Source organism: Periplaneta americana, chromosome 2 (assembly GCF_040183065.1).
Source record: "Periplaneta americana isolate PAMFEO1 chromosome 2, P.americana_PAMFEO1_priV1, whole genome shotgun sequence".
In the NCBI taxonomy this organism is placed as follows: domain Eukaryota; kingdom Metazoa; phylum Arthropoda; class Insecta; order Blattodea; family Blattidae; genus Periplaneta; species Periplaneta americana.
In genome coordinates this window covers 144,195,351-144,213,818 of record NC_091118.1, presented here as the reverse complement: position 1 = coordinate 144,213,818, position 18,468 = coordinate 144,195,351, and the positions used below count along the sequence as shown (strand labels likewise).

At 34.7% G+C, this 18,468-nt stretch overlaps 1 protein-coding gene across 1 annotated transcript; it reads left to right on the top strand.

Moving 5' to 3' along the window:
- Positions 1–4,637: 4,637 nt before the first annotated feature.
- On the top strand, positions 4,638–17,448 carry LOC138694640 (tetratricopeptide repeat protein 29). The gene is made up of 6 exons (XM_069818568.1): positions 4,638–5,108; positions 5,505–5,732; positions 9,406–9,583; positions 12,589–12,712; positions 13,200–13,329; positions 17,090–17,448. Exons 1-6 carry the CDS (start codon positions 4,967–4,969, stop codon positions 17,242–17,244), a joined length of 957 nt encoding a protein of 318 aa, XP_069674669.1. The 5' UTR covers positions 4,638–4,966; the 3' UTR covers positions 17,245–17,448.
- The last annotated feature ends 1,020 nt before the right edge of the window (positions 17,449–18,468 follow it).

Below are 18,468 nucleotides of genomic sequence, written 5' to 3'. Positions count from 1 at the left end.
CCTATCGCTTTACTTGCTTCAAGGTTAATTTCCGTATTTTCCCTAATCGTTTGTGGATTTTCTCCTATTATATTCATGTCATCCACATAGACAAGCAGCTGATGTAACTCGTTCAATTCCAAACCCTCTGTGTTATCCTGGACTTTCCTAATGACATATTCTAGAGCGAAATTAAAAAGTAAAGGTGATAGTGCATTTCCTTGCTTTAGTCCGCAGTTAATTGGAAAAGCATCAGACAGAAGCTGGCCTATACAGACTCTGCTGTAAGTTTCATTGAGACACATTTTAATTAATCGAACTAGTTTCTTGGGAATACGAAATTGAATAAGAATGTTATATAATACTTCTCCCTTCTGATTGTAAGGTTTCGTAACAAGCTGTTTTTTACTGTGATGGGTTGTTAGCCCTTCGCCCAACCCCCAAGCTGGAGGACCACCCCTTATCGGCTGTCCACGACTGCTTATTCATTATATTCGCAGCTGCCCTCCATATCTGGAGGCCGTCTCCTCTATCCACAACCTGAGGATGCACCATGCTGTGGTGATAGGGACCCACAATACATGGGTTCAAAATCATAATGAAGATGTTTTGTTTCTAGAAAGATATGAAAACATATAACACTATACACGAACATGTCCTGAGAAAACACAATCATTCACACTTCTCATAAGCCACGTCTGTCTAAAGGGATACTTTAAAAGACTGGGAACAACAGTACTAAAAACATGCACCATCTATAAAACAACCCAAATATTACATCTTCAAATTTAGAAAGATTAATTCAGAGAAGCAAAGGACACGGGATCCAGTAGGCTTATACTGGGAAGCAGGAGGATTAATGGTTTATGTCAACAATAAATTACTTGTTATAAACTTTCAAATTGTGTTTATACAGCTATCAGTTACACTTATTTATGTGATTCTTCTTTCTTTCTTAGATGTGAAAAAACGTGAAGATGGCATTAGCATGTAATACAGGAACATCAAATCAGAATAATATATTATGGAGTCGTAAACAAGTACGACGTCCATTAGCTGGAACGACAAAGAAAGAAATTTCCTTATATCAAAAAACTATCAGAGCTGGTCTTCCAGTGCTGACATGGAAAGAAATACGAAGGTGAGAATGTAATCTGTATCAAATATCATTTTAAGTCCTATAATAAATTATGCATACTAATCACATAACGGGCTTTCTTTACAAAACTTTTCAATCTAAATAACTATTTATTTCAGTTAAATTTAATTTGAACAAAAAAACACCTCAATTTAGATATTGAGGAGGAAGCTTAAAACCAGTGTTAGTTGTATTTTAGTTTTCACCCCCTCACCCCCACTCTCTTTGAAATGTCAAATGACACCCCTATATTCATTCTTTCATAGTGTTCTACCTAAGGACAGGTTTTTCACTGCAAACCCAGCATTCGCCTGTCTTTCCTATTTTCTGCCTTCCTCTTTGTCTCCGCATATGATCCACATATCTTAATGTCGTCTATCATCTGATATCTTCTTTTGCCTCGAACTCTTCTCTCGTTCACCATTCCTGCCAGTGCATCCTTCAGTAGACAGTTTCTTCTCAGCCAGTGACCCAACCAATTCCTTTTCCTTTTTTTGATCAGTTTCAGAATCATTCTTTCTTCGCCCACTCTTTCCAATACAGCTTCATTTCTTGTCTGTCCACTTCACATGTTCCGTTCTTTACTATAACTTTTCGAATGTTTCTATTCGCTTCTCTTCACTTCATCGTAATGTCCATGTTTCTACCCCATACAGTGTCACACTCCACACAAAGCACTTCACTAGTCTCTTCCTTATTTCTTTTTCCAGAGGTCCGCAGGAGATGCTCCTTTTTCTATTAAAAGCTTCTTTTGCCATTGCTATTCTCCTTTTGACTTCCTGGCAGCAGTTAATGTTACTGCTTATAGTACATCCCAAGTATTTGAAGCTTTCCTATTTTGAGTCTGAAAACGAGACAGCTCGTGAAACAGATTTTAATCTGATTATATTATCGATTCATTTGCAGCATCAATTTTCCTATTAAAGAAGTTTTAGATTTTTTGTAAAATAATAATAAATCAATAATAATAATTTATTGATTGTAGAGACTGGATTAATCTTGCTCAGGATAAGGACTGATGGCAGGTTTATGTGAGGGTGACAATGAACCTCCAGGTTCCTTAAAATCCGTAAGTAAGTAACAATTCACGCTTACCAGGTATACTTATATCCATTTCATTTCTCTCTTTTCAAGGTACCGTCTGCCATTTCATGAAGTAATAACCATTGAAATGGAAGAAGAAGGTCTCATTAAATCAGCAGACTACATTAAGAAACTATTCGATTTGGATGACTCCATAAGAGAAACTGCAGGACCCGAAACAAATATTTGGAATAGACCACGCCTTAAGAATCAATTCTTTTATCTTGAAGAAATTCGTATTGGCCTGGGAGCAGCAGAGAAAGCAAAACAAGAAAGCTAGTATTTAAAATAAATAAATTGCTGTTATTATTATTATTATTATTATTATTATTATTATTATTATTATTATTATTATTATTATTATTATTTGCACTGATCTTGGGTCTTGTTATCAACGTTACATTATATTATTACATTACATTATAAACAAATAACAATTATCCTAAATTTCAATTAAGGACCATTCCACATCAAATCATTACAAAAAAAATGCAATTCTCAACTTTTGTATCTTTGATTTTAAGAAAACTGATTCCACATTTAGAGGATGTAATTGTGTATAGAAAGTAGTCGTTTTAAATTTTTTTTAGTGACTGGTTTTCAAGATATAATTCTTTGAAATTTTGGTACCGGTATGTCAAAATTTGATGCATTGACTAGTTTTAAAAGTGTTACATTTTCAGAACCATTAAAGATGCAGTTGATAGAAAAAAGAACACAGGAACAATAGCAGACTCGACTGTCAGGTTTGAAAGAGATGCGCAAGAGCCAAAATTTACTGATGATGAAAAGGGAATCATCTATGAACCTTGCATTCTTATTTTAGCAAACAGTATAACATCATGACTAATCGTTGGTCAGTACACGGACTTCTTTTTGGAGTTCGTCATACCACTTCCAAATACACCTATAACCTTTTCAAATCAATGGGATTCACACTTTACAATGTTGAGAAATTCTAAAGGACTCAATTCAAACTTTAGAATTTCATCACTATTTCAAATAATATGATTTCACCTTCACTTTAATTTTCTTTTGAAATTTATTGTATCTATTTTCATTGTTTCATTGTAAACTTTTATATATATATATATATATATATATATATATATATATATATATATATATATATATATAAGTTTACAATATATATATATATATATATATATATATATATATGTATGTATTTGTTTTCTGGATCCTTGTGGTCATTCTTATTGAAGAGCAGATGATTTTATTTTATAAATCCGATATGTGGAAAGCTTATGAAACGATGTCTGACATGACCTGAAAAATGGGTTTAACCTTTCAAGGTCATGCAACATAATTTTGAAAATGAATAGAGAAAATGATACTCTTCATTTTCTTTCAAATTTTCTGTTGTAGCATTTAATTTATTAACTATGTTCCAAATTTGAGTTTGGGATGACAATGGGATCAAGAGATATAAATTTATAGCCTATATTAAGTACGGTACCTTGTAAAGTTTTAAAACAAATTTCCAGGCGAGTTTTGTCACACCTATAATTTCTAAACTACACGATATATCCCAATGAAGTAAATGGCGATCGACAGAAGGATCAATATATCCAATGTAATCTTGATTTGGAGTGGCTGACGTCATCTAGTGATATCCGGGAGGAGGGGAAATTGAGGCACAGATTGGCGGGCATTGCAGTGGCCGAGGCAGTGTAACTCAAGAATGCGAAGCGATAGAATGTTCACTGCGCACCCAAGACTAAAAGCCATGAGCCACTACTGGTTCAGGTGTAAGAATGATTAATAAGCCCAGTGTTGCTGGCATACCATTGAAAAGTTAGTGATGCTTGGGCATTCATTAAATTCATAATGTTGCAAAATATTTGCAAGAAACATTATTCAATCGACAACAGAACTACATACTACAAATGAACGGCTACTGATACCGCATCCCACATGAGCTCTAAGTGAATGTAGTGTAGCCCGACCTTCTACCTGCTGATGCCACCCCACCTCCTAATGCCACATAGGTATTGCAAACTTCCAGAGTTCTTTTGTAACTTGTAGACTTATACTTTAACAATAACAACTCATGTCTGACATTTAAGTATATAGAACAAAAGCACGACACAGGATTTGTATGGTTCTAACTTCAACAATTTAGTGACGTGTTGAACTGAGGTTTTAGACACCCTTACCTACTGAGTTAATCAGCACAAAGATTTTCGAAGGCTTTGTTCTAATCAGAAAGCTTTTCGTCTAATTTTTTCCCTCTTAAGACCCGTTTATTCTATCAAGGCTTCTTATTTTGAACCGATTCTGTTTCGTTAATTTTTTTTATGAGTGTATATTGTTACCGGTATCTTATCTGGTACAAGAAAATCGGGAAATAGACGACTGAATTTTCGGATACATTTTCTCAACAAAGTTTTTTTTTTCGTGAAAGGATTGTAAAAAAAAATGCATTGCGAGGGTAAACAGAGCCGTAAAAATCCAAGAGTATGTAGGGGCTCGCATCCGTTTGGTATACTTGAATTGTGGTGGCATTTCGTTTCGTTCACTCTTTATATATATTTTCAAATCAAGATATCACGATCCAATTGAAGACCTTTGGTAACTCATGGATTAGACCACTGGTTTGTTCAGAGTTCATGTTATTGTTTTATTGTAGACAGTGTAATAAAAATTCAGACTACAGATTTCTTTATATAAATAACGAATTCTACTAATACTTCAGGAAATTTAGATGCTGAGAGCCACGCACTTCTTCAGCTGGCAATCTTCTTCATGACCCGGAGTGAAGACTGGTGGTGGATAGCAGAACAGCTGTTCCTGAAATGTGTTGAAGTTGGACACAGGTATCGTGCAGATGGTGGAAGGCGTGAAGCTATCATAAGATATTGTTATGGTCTGATGCTTCTTGAACAGTGTGAGTATTTTAAATTCATATTTTTTAAATGCACATGTCACAAAATTGTAAAGATTGCATCAGAATTAAAATAATTAGAAAAAGAGCTATTGCAACAGAACATATAGTGAAGTTAATAATTTTATACATCATAATAGTGTCACTTAGTAGGCCTACACATCCATCTCTCCCAGCTGAGATGTACTTTTCATATCTTTTGTATGTATTCTGCTATTATTATTATTATTATTATTATTATTATTATTATTATTATTATTATTAATGTTCTTCTTATCATCATCATAATCATAATCATTATTGCTGTTATAATAAGCATTTAGAATTATTCACTTCATTCCTCGAATCACAGACATAAATTAAAAAATATGTGACTTCATATTGTTTTTAATTATACAGTGGACAGACCTAAGGAAGCATATGAATTACTTCAAGAAGCACGAGAGTTATCTAGAGGCCATGTGTGGAATGCTGAGAAAGAATTGGGCCGTCCCATGGAATCTTTATACGTAGAGACTTGCTGCCTATTAAGTAGTACACTGTTAAGTTTATCACAGGAAATACGCTCAGAGTTCCCAGAACAAGCAATTCGGTATTGCAATTTAGCAGTACGGCGAGCTGTTGAAGGTAAAGAACCTATTAAGGTTTTCCTAATAGAATTTATAGCAAACCTTTATATATTAGTATATATTTGTATTTTAAGCATGCCAAAGTAGAAGTGAGTTACTACCAGTATTATTTCTCTACCCTTATTGGAGAAGAAATTCTCATGAAATCTAAACTAGTGTATAGGACTGGTGTTCACCAAGCATCGTGGTGAATTTGGGGAGATACTGTGAGTAGTGAAATCCGGTTTTGTAAGCTAGCTATGGTGCCTCAATGCTGGGATGCGATTTGAAGACCTGTCATTTTTGTCTCTGTGACATTTGTTGTTCGCTCCAACTGTAGTTCGAAAATCACAGCTCCTAGAAATCTCCATTCACTATATGTCTCATAGTGATGATGGCAACTGACATCGACTGTAATTATGTGACCATACGAGGTGCGTTTGAAAAGTTCGAGGCCTGACAAATAGATGACATTGAATAAGTGTCAACAATGCCGCCATTATTAGTGACCATTTTACATTAGTTCACGAAAAATCATAATTTTTTTTTAACTACATTTTTTGTAGTTTAATATTGAAGTTAGTACGCCAAACAGATTGGAAAAAATGGAAAATATCGAGCTTCGTGCTGTCATTAAATATTTCGTAAAAAAGGGAATGAGTCCAACAGAAATTAAAGCAGACATGGATGCTACACTGGGGGAATCTGCTCCAGCGTTTTCGACTGTGAAAAAATGGACGGTACTGTTTAAATATGGTCGAGAGCAATCTGGTTTTATAATTGACCTCACTGTGCGTTTCGAAACGAATAGGAACACCTGGCAGAAGTGGATAAGGAAAAAAAGAATATCTACAATCTCATCATTCCCTATTACCTCTAAAACTATCGGCTAAAACAGCTTGAAGTAATCGCCGGTTGGAACAAGAGGTACCACTACTGTCTTCATGAAAGACGTGTTTAAGAGGCTTGAAATACCTACATCTATTATTCAGATTGTAACTTTAGCTGCATTGAAAGGATCAATTGCTCTGCTAAAGCATTACCTACACTCGAAATGAAATTAAGTTCATTGGCACTCTTTACTTTTTCATAATACTTATCTTGTCAAAACAAAATCAGTGGTTCAATAAACTTGTAAACATTTATATGCTTAAGTACTTTTGTCCCTTGTGGCATCTCCTGAATGGTGAGAAGATTTCTAAATTTCAACAAGTGAAGAAATCGTAGAAATGTCCACGATATGGTGTTGAATGACTTGACTGAAATTGTGGAAAATTAGCGAGGTTATGCATATCTCAACTGAACGAGTGCGCCACATCTTAATCAATGTCTTGAGCATATCTAAGATCTCCGCAAGGTGGGTTCCATGTTTGTTAACACCGAAACAAAAGCACGTCTGATGTCAATTCGAGGGATTGTCTGGCTCGATTCGAAAAAAATATGTCCAATTTTTTGAGGTGGTTTGTGACCACTGATGAAACCAGCATCCACTACTATATACCAGAGACAAAACAGCAGTCAAAACAATGGAAACACAGTGATTCTCCTCCTCCAAAGAAAGCAAAAGCTGTTCAGTTGGCTGGGAAAGTCATGGCTCCGTGTTCTGGGATTCTAAGAGGATAATCATGATTGACTGTCTGGCAAAGGGGACAAAAATAACCGGAGAATATTATTCAAATTTTCTTCAGCAATTGAAAGGGAAAATTCGGGGAAGATGCCGAATATGGCCAAAAAGAAAGTGCTGTTTCATCACGACAATGCAGCTGCTCACACATCTGCAATCACTGTTGCTAAACTATACAAACTACCGTTCGAATTTTTGCCGTACCTCCCTACTCACCAGATGTCGCATCCTCAGACTTCTAGCTTTTCTCAAAGCTCAAATTCATTTGGCTGGGAAGAAATTTTCGTCAAATGAAGAGGTTATCACAGCAGCAGAAGGCTTTTCTGCAGACCTCGAGAAATATGTTTATAAGGAGGATACAATACATCAGCAATGCAGCACCTGTGCACCAAGTGTGTGAATTTCAGTGGGGATTATGTTGAAAAATGAAGATTGTTTCAGAATAACCCTAATTTAATTTCTATATCAGGCTATGAACTTTTCAAACAGCTTTCGTATGAAGACAGTTTCAAATTAGAAGATTCATACTACAAGATAACTGGGATCTATTATCGTACATATCGTCCCACTGAACTCTTACTCAAGGTACACCCTATACTGCCCCACTAATCAGTATTGTTGATATAATATTTATAGCACCAGTAAGTCAATTTACAGAAAAGCGATTTTTTATTATTATTTTCATTTGCGAGCTCCATCAGTAAACTTATGGTTAAGAGTTTGCATGGCGCTTGAGATTGGGGTAGGAGAACTCTTCTTTATTATTATGCGTTACAAATTCCTGAACAGGAGATTACAGTAAGTTAAAGAACTTAGACAGTCAGGGGTGGCTTTTGGGGTAGTGCCAGTGTGCCATGGCACCACCAATGAAAGAAACAAAAAATAATATCCTAGAAAGCAGTTGTAATAGTTTATTTCTACACATTTTATTCGTATTTCATTTGAACGAGCGCGCACACAGATCCGGACGCACTCTTGCAGCATTTTTCCGAACGTTGGAGCCACTTCGGTGTGGCACTGCCTATAACACTGTCCATATAACACTGTACAAAAGGCTACTGATTCTAGTTTATATGCGTTTCTTATGGCAGACTTTGAGCCGAATTCAATTTGACTCAGTAGTTAATATTCCACCCGCTAGAGTACAGTAATGCAGAAGTTTTGCTAGATGGCAGGGTTGTTGGAGACGTTAGGAAGGGAACCATCAACTGCAGACTTGCACGAAAACACAAGTTAAAGTTCGGCGCCAAATGTTAATATAATGTTGCCAATTCAAAACTAATGCACATAACTTGGATTTGAATGTGTAAATTATTATCCATTTAACTATATTGAACACAGAGATAGTCATTGTTCATTTTAAAAAGATAAATATTTTTTCATATTATGTAAAACTGTTTGTTAATGTTGTGTAATATTTGTTTTATTTTGCGGCAACTAAATATCGCTACACTGTTGCTATAGTATTGATGCTTCTGTTAAAGATACATGAGATCTGTGCAGGACATGAACATGTGTTATTCAGGCCGCTGCATTGGATTCATCGGCCTGTTAAATACAGCGCAAACGTGTTTGTTTATTATCTATATCACTGTTTATCTCGTGTGTTTTTGCCAGTAATTTTACTAGAGATAAAAGTTATTTGTATTTGACTAACAATACTGTGAAAGTTTTGATTATCTGTATCTGTAAATTTCGTTATTAGTTTCGGAAATGTTATTGTAACTGTTACTAGATGCATTATTATCTGTACACCTGGTAAAATAGCTGGTTTAATTAATGTGTTTTATTTAACATAATGCAAACGTGAACTGCGATTATCAATTTCACTAGGGTAATTTGCGTACAACCTTTTTTCATTTTTGGCACCACCACCAGAATGCCTCACCAGCCGCCACTGTAGACAGTGGAAATTTTGTGACATTGGAAAAGAAAGTGATATGTATGAGTAGGAATTTGATCGTGGATGATTTCATAAATCTTCACTTATTGTAATAGATATTTTAATCTGAGAAAGTATGTGTCATTTAACTTAATGAAACTTGTTTTCTTCGCATATTACGAACAGCTGGACACCCAGAGCTGGAATTGGCTGCCCTTCTTGAACTTGGTAGCTGCCAAGCTGATGCTAATGATTATGTGACAGCAGTTGAGACGTTGACGCAGTATTTAGAAAGATCAGGGACATGTGAAGATATGACAAATGTGTGCTATGCCCACTTGGAGTTGGCCTTCTGCTATAGGGCGTAAGACTCGGCATTTTTAATACTCCTTATTAATATTCAATTAATAATGTTAAGAGAAATATAACTGACAAATACATTTTCATAAAGCCATTTATGCACCTATTTATAGGATCAGAGAATGAAGATCTAATGGCCGACAACAAAATGTAAACTGGTAATTACCAATAGGGAAAATATTTATTTTTTTATGTGCTAAAAATCGGGAAAATATGTGACAAAAAAAAAAAAAGGAAACATATTAATTATGTTTCAATTATTTTATGTGAATGTAAACAATATGTAGTGATCACCAGTATAAATTATGCTGTCTCACCAACTGCTAAAGAATTACAATACACAATGAGATTCATCCTCAAATTGCCCATCACAAATGACTGACGATTATCATGGAACACTGCCTTACACCAGTCACGAAGCTTAATACTTACTAAATATGCAAACAGACAGTTGAAATATGCATCCATAGATAGTTGCTCACCACCAGGATCGCTACTATCGCCTCATCACAGACTTTTTCCCTAGCAGACCAAAAATTGTATTGTACTTTCGATATCGTAATCTTTTGAAAAAATTAACACCTTCCTTCCACTATTGAAATATGAAATACATAAGGTTTATATATTTTTTTCATAAAATATGTACGAACATTTCACAGTTTACATAGCTTTTCACAAAAATGCGAAATACGGCACAGTCAATGCTTTTTCGATCTAGACCAGGCCGTAATATTTGTTCGTGTTTTCTTTTTCAGTGTGTGGAGCTCAGTGAAATATTATAACTTTATTGCTTATCGGTATCATTGCTAAGATTTATTTAGTGTAATTTGTCCATAAGTTCCGTTTACTTCTTGTTGCATAATATGTTGCAGAAATAATTACAAAACTGTGTTATTTTAATGTGAAGAGAATTTTACATGTTAACATAATCTGTTCGCGTCAACATTTCAAGTTTAGAATGGAAGCTATTTTGAGGTTTAATAAAAAAGAATTTATATTGTGATTTCAATTTAGCACATCTACCTTCCTTAATTTTAGACAAAACGTTTACCATACCACTCCTATGAAATTAGTGTACGTACAATTGTGTTACTTCGTCTCTTAAGTACCGGTAGTAGATAAATACAATAATTCAGTACACAATTGTAGTTTTAAAATACAGACAAATTGAATGTCTGGGGTATCATACCTGACATTATGCTTAATTATAATGTATGATTGGGAATTTAGGAATATAAGTTAAATATAGTAAACATAACCTATAATTTTCATATGAATGGCAAGGCATTGGAGATGAATAAATTTAGACAGAAAGGGCAACTGGTACAGTAAACATAACCTATAATTTCAACATATCTAAATATCCGTGCGGTGCAATTGAAAATTATTGAATCGTGCATAAATGAATGTACAAGAATTTCGCAATATTTAATCGAAATAAAGGCAGGTATTACAGATATGAACAACGTAATTTTCTCACCAAAAATAATATTCCACCTAACTCGCAAGGAATTATGTCTGAAGTGTTCCCTAATCATTGTTTATTAATGCAATTACACTACATTTTAGAGAAATATATGTTACTGTTTATGCATTCCAATTAATTTATATGGTTGAAATGCCGCCCTTCGTGATTGGGTTAAGTGAGTTACATGGTCTGCCTTACGGTCTGTATTAGATCACGATGGCAGTGACACAGTCTATTGTTCCTAGTACTCACAGCGCTCCAAGCGGCTAGCAACTATCGCGAGAAATGCAACTCGTTGGCAAAAAATCATCCCAAGCTTCGTGACTGTATATAGTAGACTGTGCTTATACTCTGAAGGGAAAAAGAGCACCCTGGCCATTGAGAAACAATATGCACTCCCTAGAGACATGTTTATGATTGGAAACGAAAACAGAGGCAGCTGATGTTTATGAAATTATAATTGCTTCCCAAATCAGCATTATAACTTATGGGGTACTCCTAAATTATACATCAATGTTTATGTGTGTTAGTTACAGTACAATTTTTTAGTGATGACAGCTCTTATCACTTGTGGTGAGAGAGCAGACTGCAGTTCTGAGCTACCCAGGAACTGTACCAGACCCCGGCTCAATTTTTCCCTTTATATCTTTAAATCTACCTGTACCTCAAGTGGGCTTGACAAGATGTCAAAGCCCAACATGAGTGCACACAAACTCTGTGTGACTTGAATTGTGGTTTTCTGTTAACGAACAGTCACGTTCGATACTAGGCCCCAGAACAATTTTTTTTTTCTTGAAATTATTCAAGTCAGCTTCACAAGGAGCTATACTGAAAGCCAGATTTACATAACTCCCTTTTACTTTGACTGGTAAACCACTTTCTGTCACCACGAAGGGGTTTTCATCCAAATATGTACAGTATTTAATTGCAGGAAGGAAAATATTGCATTACTTTTAATGTCTGTTAATCAAAATATTCTACATTTTCAACAATACTGGTATTGGACAAGAGATGATCATCATCATATGTTAATAGAAATTCACTGACTGGGAAATGAATTCTCGATTATCAAGTCGGTGAGACCATAAATTAATTTCTTTATTATTACTTTATCAACAGTGATAAAATATTACTCTGAGGTTATTTTTTCTTCTTTTTTGTTTATACTGGCTGAAATTATAGTATGTTTATTGAGTGGTATGTTGAGTAGTTAAATAGTACTCCTATATACAGATTGTTTCTTCTTCTTTTTCTTCTTCATTAATGTTAGGTCATTTTGTTTGTTCTGTCTTAAAGAGGTTTCCATTTGATTTACTGTACCAGTACCTAACCTGATATTGGATCGCCTTGGAATCTGTATCGGATTGGTTTGAAATAATAATAAAAAAAAAATAAAACTATGATTTAATAATTTTAGTATTGTTCCATGTGTATTTTAGGAAACAAAAGTGAAGCTTCTATATTAAACTATAATCAAATTTGTTAATGGTATCCATTACAGTCTTTGATTTTGAAAGAGTATTTTATTATTTCTTTCATAGACTTGGAGATACGGATTTAACTTTACAACATCTGGAGAATTTTAAAGATGTTGCGGAATTGAACAGTCTGAGAAATGAACTAGGAGCAGCTGAACGATATCTTGGAGAATATTATCTCACTATGGTGAGTTATTAGTTTTTTTGCTTATTTGCGTATTAGTAATGTAGGTGTAAAAATTATATTCCATTTATAACTACTAATTCTTCTATATTCTTCTTCTGTTTCTTGTATCAACACCTAATCTTTTTTCTACTCGCACGCGCACGCACACGCACACACAAACCACCCCCTCTCCCTTTCCCTCCCCCCTCCCTCCCTCCCTCTCTCTCTCTTACAGAGGGACCCGAGGCTTATTGTGCTCACCACTCCTATTCTGTGAATGATTTGGTAGCCGAATGCACCTTATAGGAGAAGGGCAACTCACACACTTGTCAGATCTTCATATGTTCCTGATCTTACTAAATATTACGTCAACATTTTCTGTGCTGTAACATAATCATTAGCATTAGCATTTCTTTGTCGTGAAAAATTATTTTTAAAATCTATCCTTCTTTTAAGAGAATAGAATGTTTCAGTAATATTACTGATACTGATACTTCATGTCACATAGGAGCTTCCAGATGAAGCACTAAATCATCTTCTCTCTTCCTTTTCCATATTTCATCAAATGGGTACATTGGATGAAATGGAACTGACAAGAGTCTTGGCAGCAATTGCAATGGGACAAACATTTATGCCAGGTAAGTTTTAAAATGCGTACCGGTATCAGTGTTATTGATGTATTCAAGATTTGTAAGACTTTTTTTAGTTTTTAAATTAATTTCTTTGAATTTCTCAGTTAGATTGTAGACACTTGAGATTTTGTGCTTCATAATCAGACAGACCATTGAATAAATGTTCTGTCAAATAGGAATAGGATTTTATTACGAAGTGTCAAAGAAGTTTTTCAAAGAAATTTTTTCATTTTAATAAAAAAAAAACTCGTTTGGACAATTTTTCAGGTCTGAAAAAAATGGATACATCCAAGTGAAAGAGTACACCTAGTAATCGTAGTTCCAACATTATCCCCAAATTAATATATAGAAAAGTATCTGCCACTACCCCCAGAATTTTTCAAGTTTCAGAAGAGCCCTCAGAAATCAGTAAAGAGAGCCAGTCTATAACAGACAACATGGCACTCCATTTACCAGAACTTATAATGTGTGATTTTTTCCTGTGGGGTTTCATTAAAGACAATATTTACGCCCCCCCCCCCTCCCCACTTCCAAATTTTCACGTATTCTAATGATCATCTCTTCAGTAACACTTGACCTCCTCTCGTCCTTTTCTTTGAAGACAGATGCATTGTCTCTCGCGAAATTGCTCATATTACCTTCGGATTGTTGATGCGGAAGAACCAGGATGTCCAAATTGCTATTGGAACACGTGGCAAACTGTGACAGCAATGTTATATCGCGCATATTCGAGCACATACCATCTATGATCTATTAGCAGGGCAACCATTTTCTCCAACATTGATGTACACATTTCCTACTAAATTTAATAACAAACGAAACTCAGTTGGCAGTACGAAACTTGAAATATCCCTTTTCAAATATCACGTTTGTCTATTTAATATTAATAAAAATACAGGATTATATAATCGTCAAATAATTTGTGGACACAGTGTATTTTACCAACTGCTAGCAGTAGATTGGCATATCAGAATGGGAAGTTCATAATGTGATATCACCTGAATATATAATATTTATTTCAAATATCTTGGAGCAACAGTAACAAATATAAATGATACTCAGGAGGAAATTAAACACAGAATAAATATGGGAAATGCCTGTTATTATTCGGCTGAGAAGCTTTTATCATCCAGTCTGCTGTCAAAAAATCTGAAAGTTAGAATTTATAAAACAGTTATATTACCGGTTGTTCTTTATGGTTGTGAAACTTGGACTCTCACTTTGAGAGAGGAACATAAGTTAAGGGTGTTTGAGAATAAGGCGCTTAGGAAAATATTTGGGGCTAAGAGGGATGAAGTTACAGGAGAATGGAGAAAGTTACACAACACAGAACTACACGCCTTGTATTCTTCACCTGACATAATAAGGAAGACACCAAGACAAGCCGGCTTTCGACAACTACACTCTACCAATGAACAAGTCATACGCCTCGGCCAAGAAATAAAAGACAGTTTTAACAAGAAAGAAGATACCTTGGCAATATTTATTGATTTTCAGCTAGCATATGACTCTGTTTGGAGAAATAAATTATTACTAAAACTCCAGAAATTAGGTATCTCCAGCAATATGTTCAGATAGATATCAGAATTCCTTAGTCAACAATTCATTGCCACTAAATTCAATAACTCACTTTCTAGTTACAGACAAACATATCGAGGTCTACCTCAGGGCGCTGTCCTCAGCACAACTTTATTCAATATTTATATAAATGACTTACCCTCCCTATTAGAGGAATCAAACATGAAAACAGCACTATTTGCAGATGATATAGTTTTGTGGACTTCCGGATCTTACAGACATAGAGACAAAATTCAAAATTCTGCTCTTAATGCTCTAAATCAACTACATGAATGGAATACATCAAATTTGATGACACTCAATTTAAGCAAAAGTAACTACCAAATATTTTCACTTGGTAAAAAAGAAAGAGAATTCAATATCCAATACAATGGCCAACACCTTCCTAGGACTTATGAATCCAAATATCTTGGAGTTATTTTCGACAGTAAGTTAACATGGAGCAACCATTTGAAATACATTTCTGAAAAAGCTCGTAAAAGATTCTCCCTTCTAAAAAGACTAGCAGGAAAGAAATGGGGATGCTCTAGGAATACTTCGAACACTACATACAAAATGTTTATACAGCCAGTGCTGACATACTGCGGAGAAATTTTAATTACTTCACCTTTCATAAACGAAATAGAATATGTTCAAAACCAAGCTCTCAGACTCATTACTGGTGGAATCAAAACAACTCCAATAGATTCTATGAGATTCCTCACTAATATTAACAGCATCAAAATGACAATAGAAGAAAAAGCACTGATTCAATATGAAAAACTTATTAGATTACCAGGAAACAATTGGCATTCATACAGTCCTCTCTGTAGATTGAAAACTCAAAAAAGTTTTATATCCATTGTTCAAGAATTAAAACAGAAAATCAATATCCCGAATTTAAAAGAAAACCTACAAATTAAACCAAACCCTTTAACTCTATTAAATATGGAATATAATCTAAATTTAACAGAAGAAATACTGAAATCAGAAGTAAACACTGAAATACTAAAACAATTGTCTTTAGAGACAATTAATATTAGATACCCTCCACAAAACTGGCTTCATTTATACACTGACGGATCCTTGATCTCCAGAGAACAAGGTGCCGGTGCAGGTGTTACGTGCTGTCTCTTCTCACTTTATAGATCTCTTGGGTATGGAACAACAAGTTTTGATGGAGAAATCATTGCAATAAGTGAAAGTCTCAGGAATCTTCTATGCCACATCAGTAAATTTAAAAATGCAGTTATATTGTCAGACTCCAAAGCAGCTATTCCACCAATAATCTCTAAACACACACCTTCATCTCAAACAGCAGAAATAACTAAAATGCTCTCTCAATTAATATCACTCAATAAAAGAATTGTATTCCAATGGATACCATCCCATTGTGGAATCCTGGGAAACGAGAATGCGGATGCTTTATCAAAGAAGGGCAGCACTGCTACTTACAGACCTGTTATTAAATCTACGTATTACTCTATGAAAAGATTTATTAAATCTACATACTTAGACTTCAACAAACAAAATTTGATAACACAATCCCATTGGAAAAAATGGAACTCTCTGCATCAAAATCCACAGTTAATTCCCGATTTACCACGAAAATCGTCTGTAGCTGCATTTAGATTGGCAACAGGCCATGATTGTTTGGCCAAACACCTGCATAGAATTGGAATATATCAGTCCCCTAACTGTCCATTGTGCAACTTAAACCAAGAAATGGATTCGGAACACCTCAAAATCTGTGCTTCAGTGGCTGGTCATGATAATATCTTTGAAAAATATTGGAGTGCAAGAGGTCAAATGACTTTATTGTCAAACGCCTGGCATTAGAAAACAACAACATAATAAGGAACATTAAATCCAGACGTTTGAGATGGGCAGGGCATGTAGCACGTATGGGCGAATCCAGAAATGCATATAGAGTGTTAGTTGGGAGGCCGGAGGGAAAAAGACCTTTAGGGAGGCCGAGATGTAGATGGGAAGATAATATTAAAATGGATTTGAGGGAGGTGGGATATGATGATAGAGAATGGATTAATCTTGCTCAGGATAGGGACCAATGGCGGGCTTATGTGAGGGCAGCAATGAACATCCGGGTTCCTTAAAAGCCAGTAAGTAAGTACTGCATATAATATTATTTTTTCTTTTTGATAACTGAATTATCCAAGATATTTGGATGCAATTTCTTTTCTGTTTGTAGTGCTGGCTGATCACATACTGATGTGTGGATATGAATACAGTGAATTTGCACAGAAAAAAATTTTACGCTGGAAAATGGCCCACACACCTTTCTGGCAGTTGTCTGAGGATAGTTCGTTCGAAGATGAAGAGAAATCTGCTGAACTTGAAACGTAATCCTTCTTACATGACGAACCAGATGCAAGACCCAGCTTGCATTTGAGCCTTGGAAAAGAGAGCGTTATGATAATATATTATGGCTGCATACTATTAGTTACGTTTATTAATTTTGTTTTGTTCATGATGTCAGACCTATAAATTATGTACTGTAAACTATTCTGTAACTTTTAAAATAAATTGACTTTTAATGTATGTGTACTAAAACTCATACAGTATTAGATCCTCGGCTCGACTTGTGAAGATGCCTGCCCATCTACGTGATTTTTTATACCAGGGCCACTCACGGAGATTGGAACCACAGACCTAAATAGTGCATGTAAACTTAGCTCTTTCTCATTTGCTGATAAAAAGACTTCTTATAATGCTAACAAAATGGCCTCTGTCACATTAATGCATCAAAATTTTCAGTGCATTAGAAATAAGCTGTATCAATTAGAAATAATCATAAACCATGATTTAAAGAAGTTAGATATCTTATGCTGTACAGAGCACTGGCTAAACACAAAGGAAATAACATACTGTCATATTCCAGATTTCAACCTTTCAAGTTACTTCTGTCGGGACACTTACAAAAATGGAGGAACAGCTATTTTTGTGAGACAACATTTATCACATATAGAAAAAAAGAATACGTATTATCTAAACCAAGACAAAGTATTCGAACATGCTGTGACTGAAATTAGCGGTCAGGATTATAATTTAACTGTAGTATGTGTCTATAGGTCCCCAGATGGCTGTATAAAAACCTTTTTAGAAAAGTTTGAACTTCTTTTAAATCACCTAAAAAGCAAAAAGAAACAATTAATTTTGTGCGGTGACTTCAACATAGATTTTTTAAATAGTGATGCTACCATAACAGAATTCAGATCGCTAATTCGATCATATAATCTGATAGAAACAATAGACACTCCAACTAGAATAGCCTCTAATTCTAAAACATGCCTAGACCAAATAATTATTGACCATGATTCTTATCCATTCTCAGTAGGAAATATTGATATGGGTATCGCAGACCACAATGCTGTATTCTTAAATATTTATGCATTTGAAAACCCTAAACCAAATAGCATTAAGCCAATTAGGTATAAAAGATCTTTTAATGATGAAAACGTTGAATATTTTAAACGTTTGCTAAGCAAAGAAAATTGGATTGAAGTAACCAACTTAACAGATGTGGATGCGAAAACAAACGAATTTATAAACTCAATAAGTCATTATTTT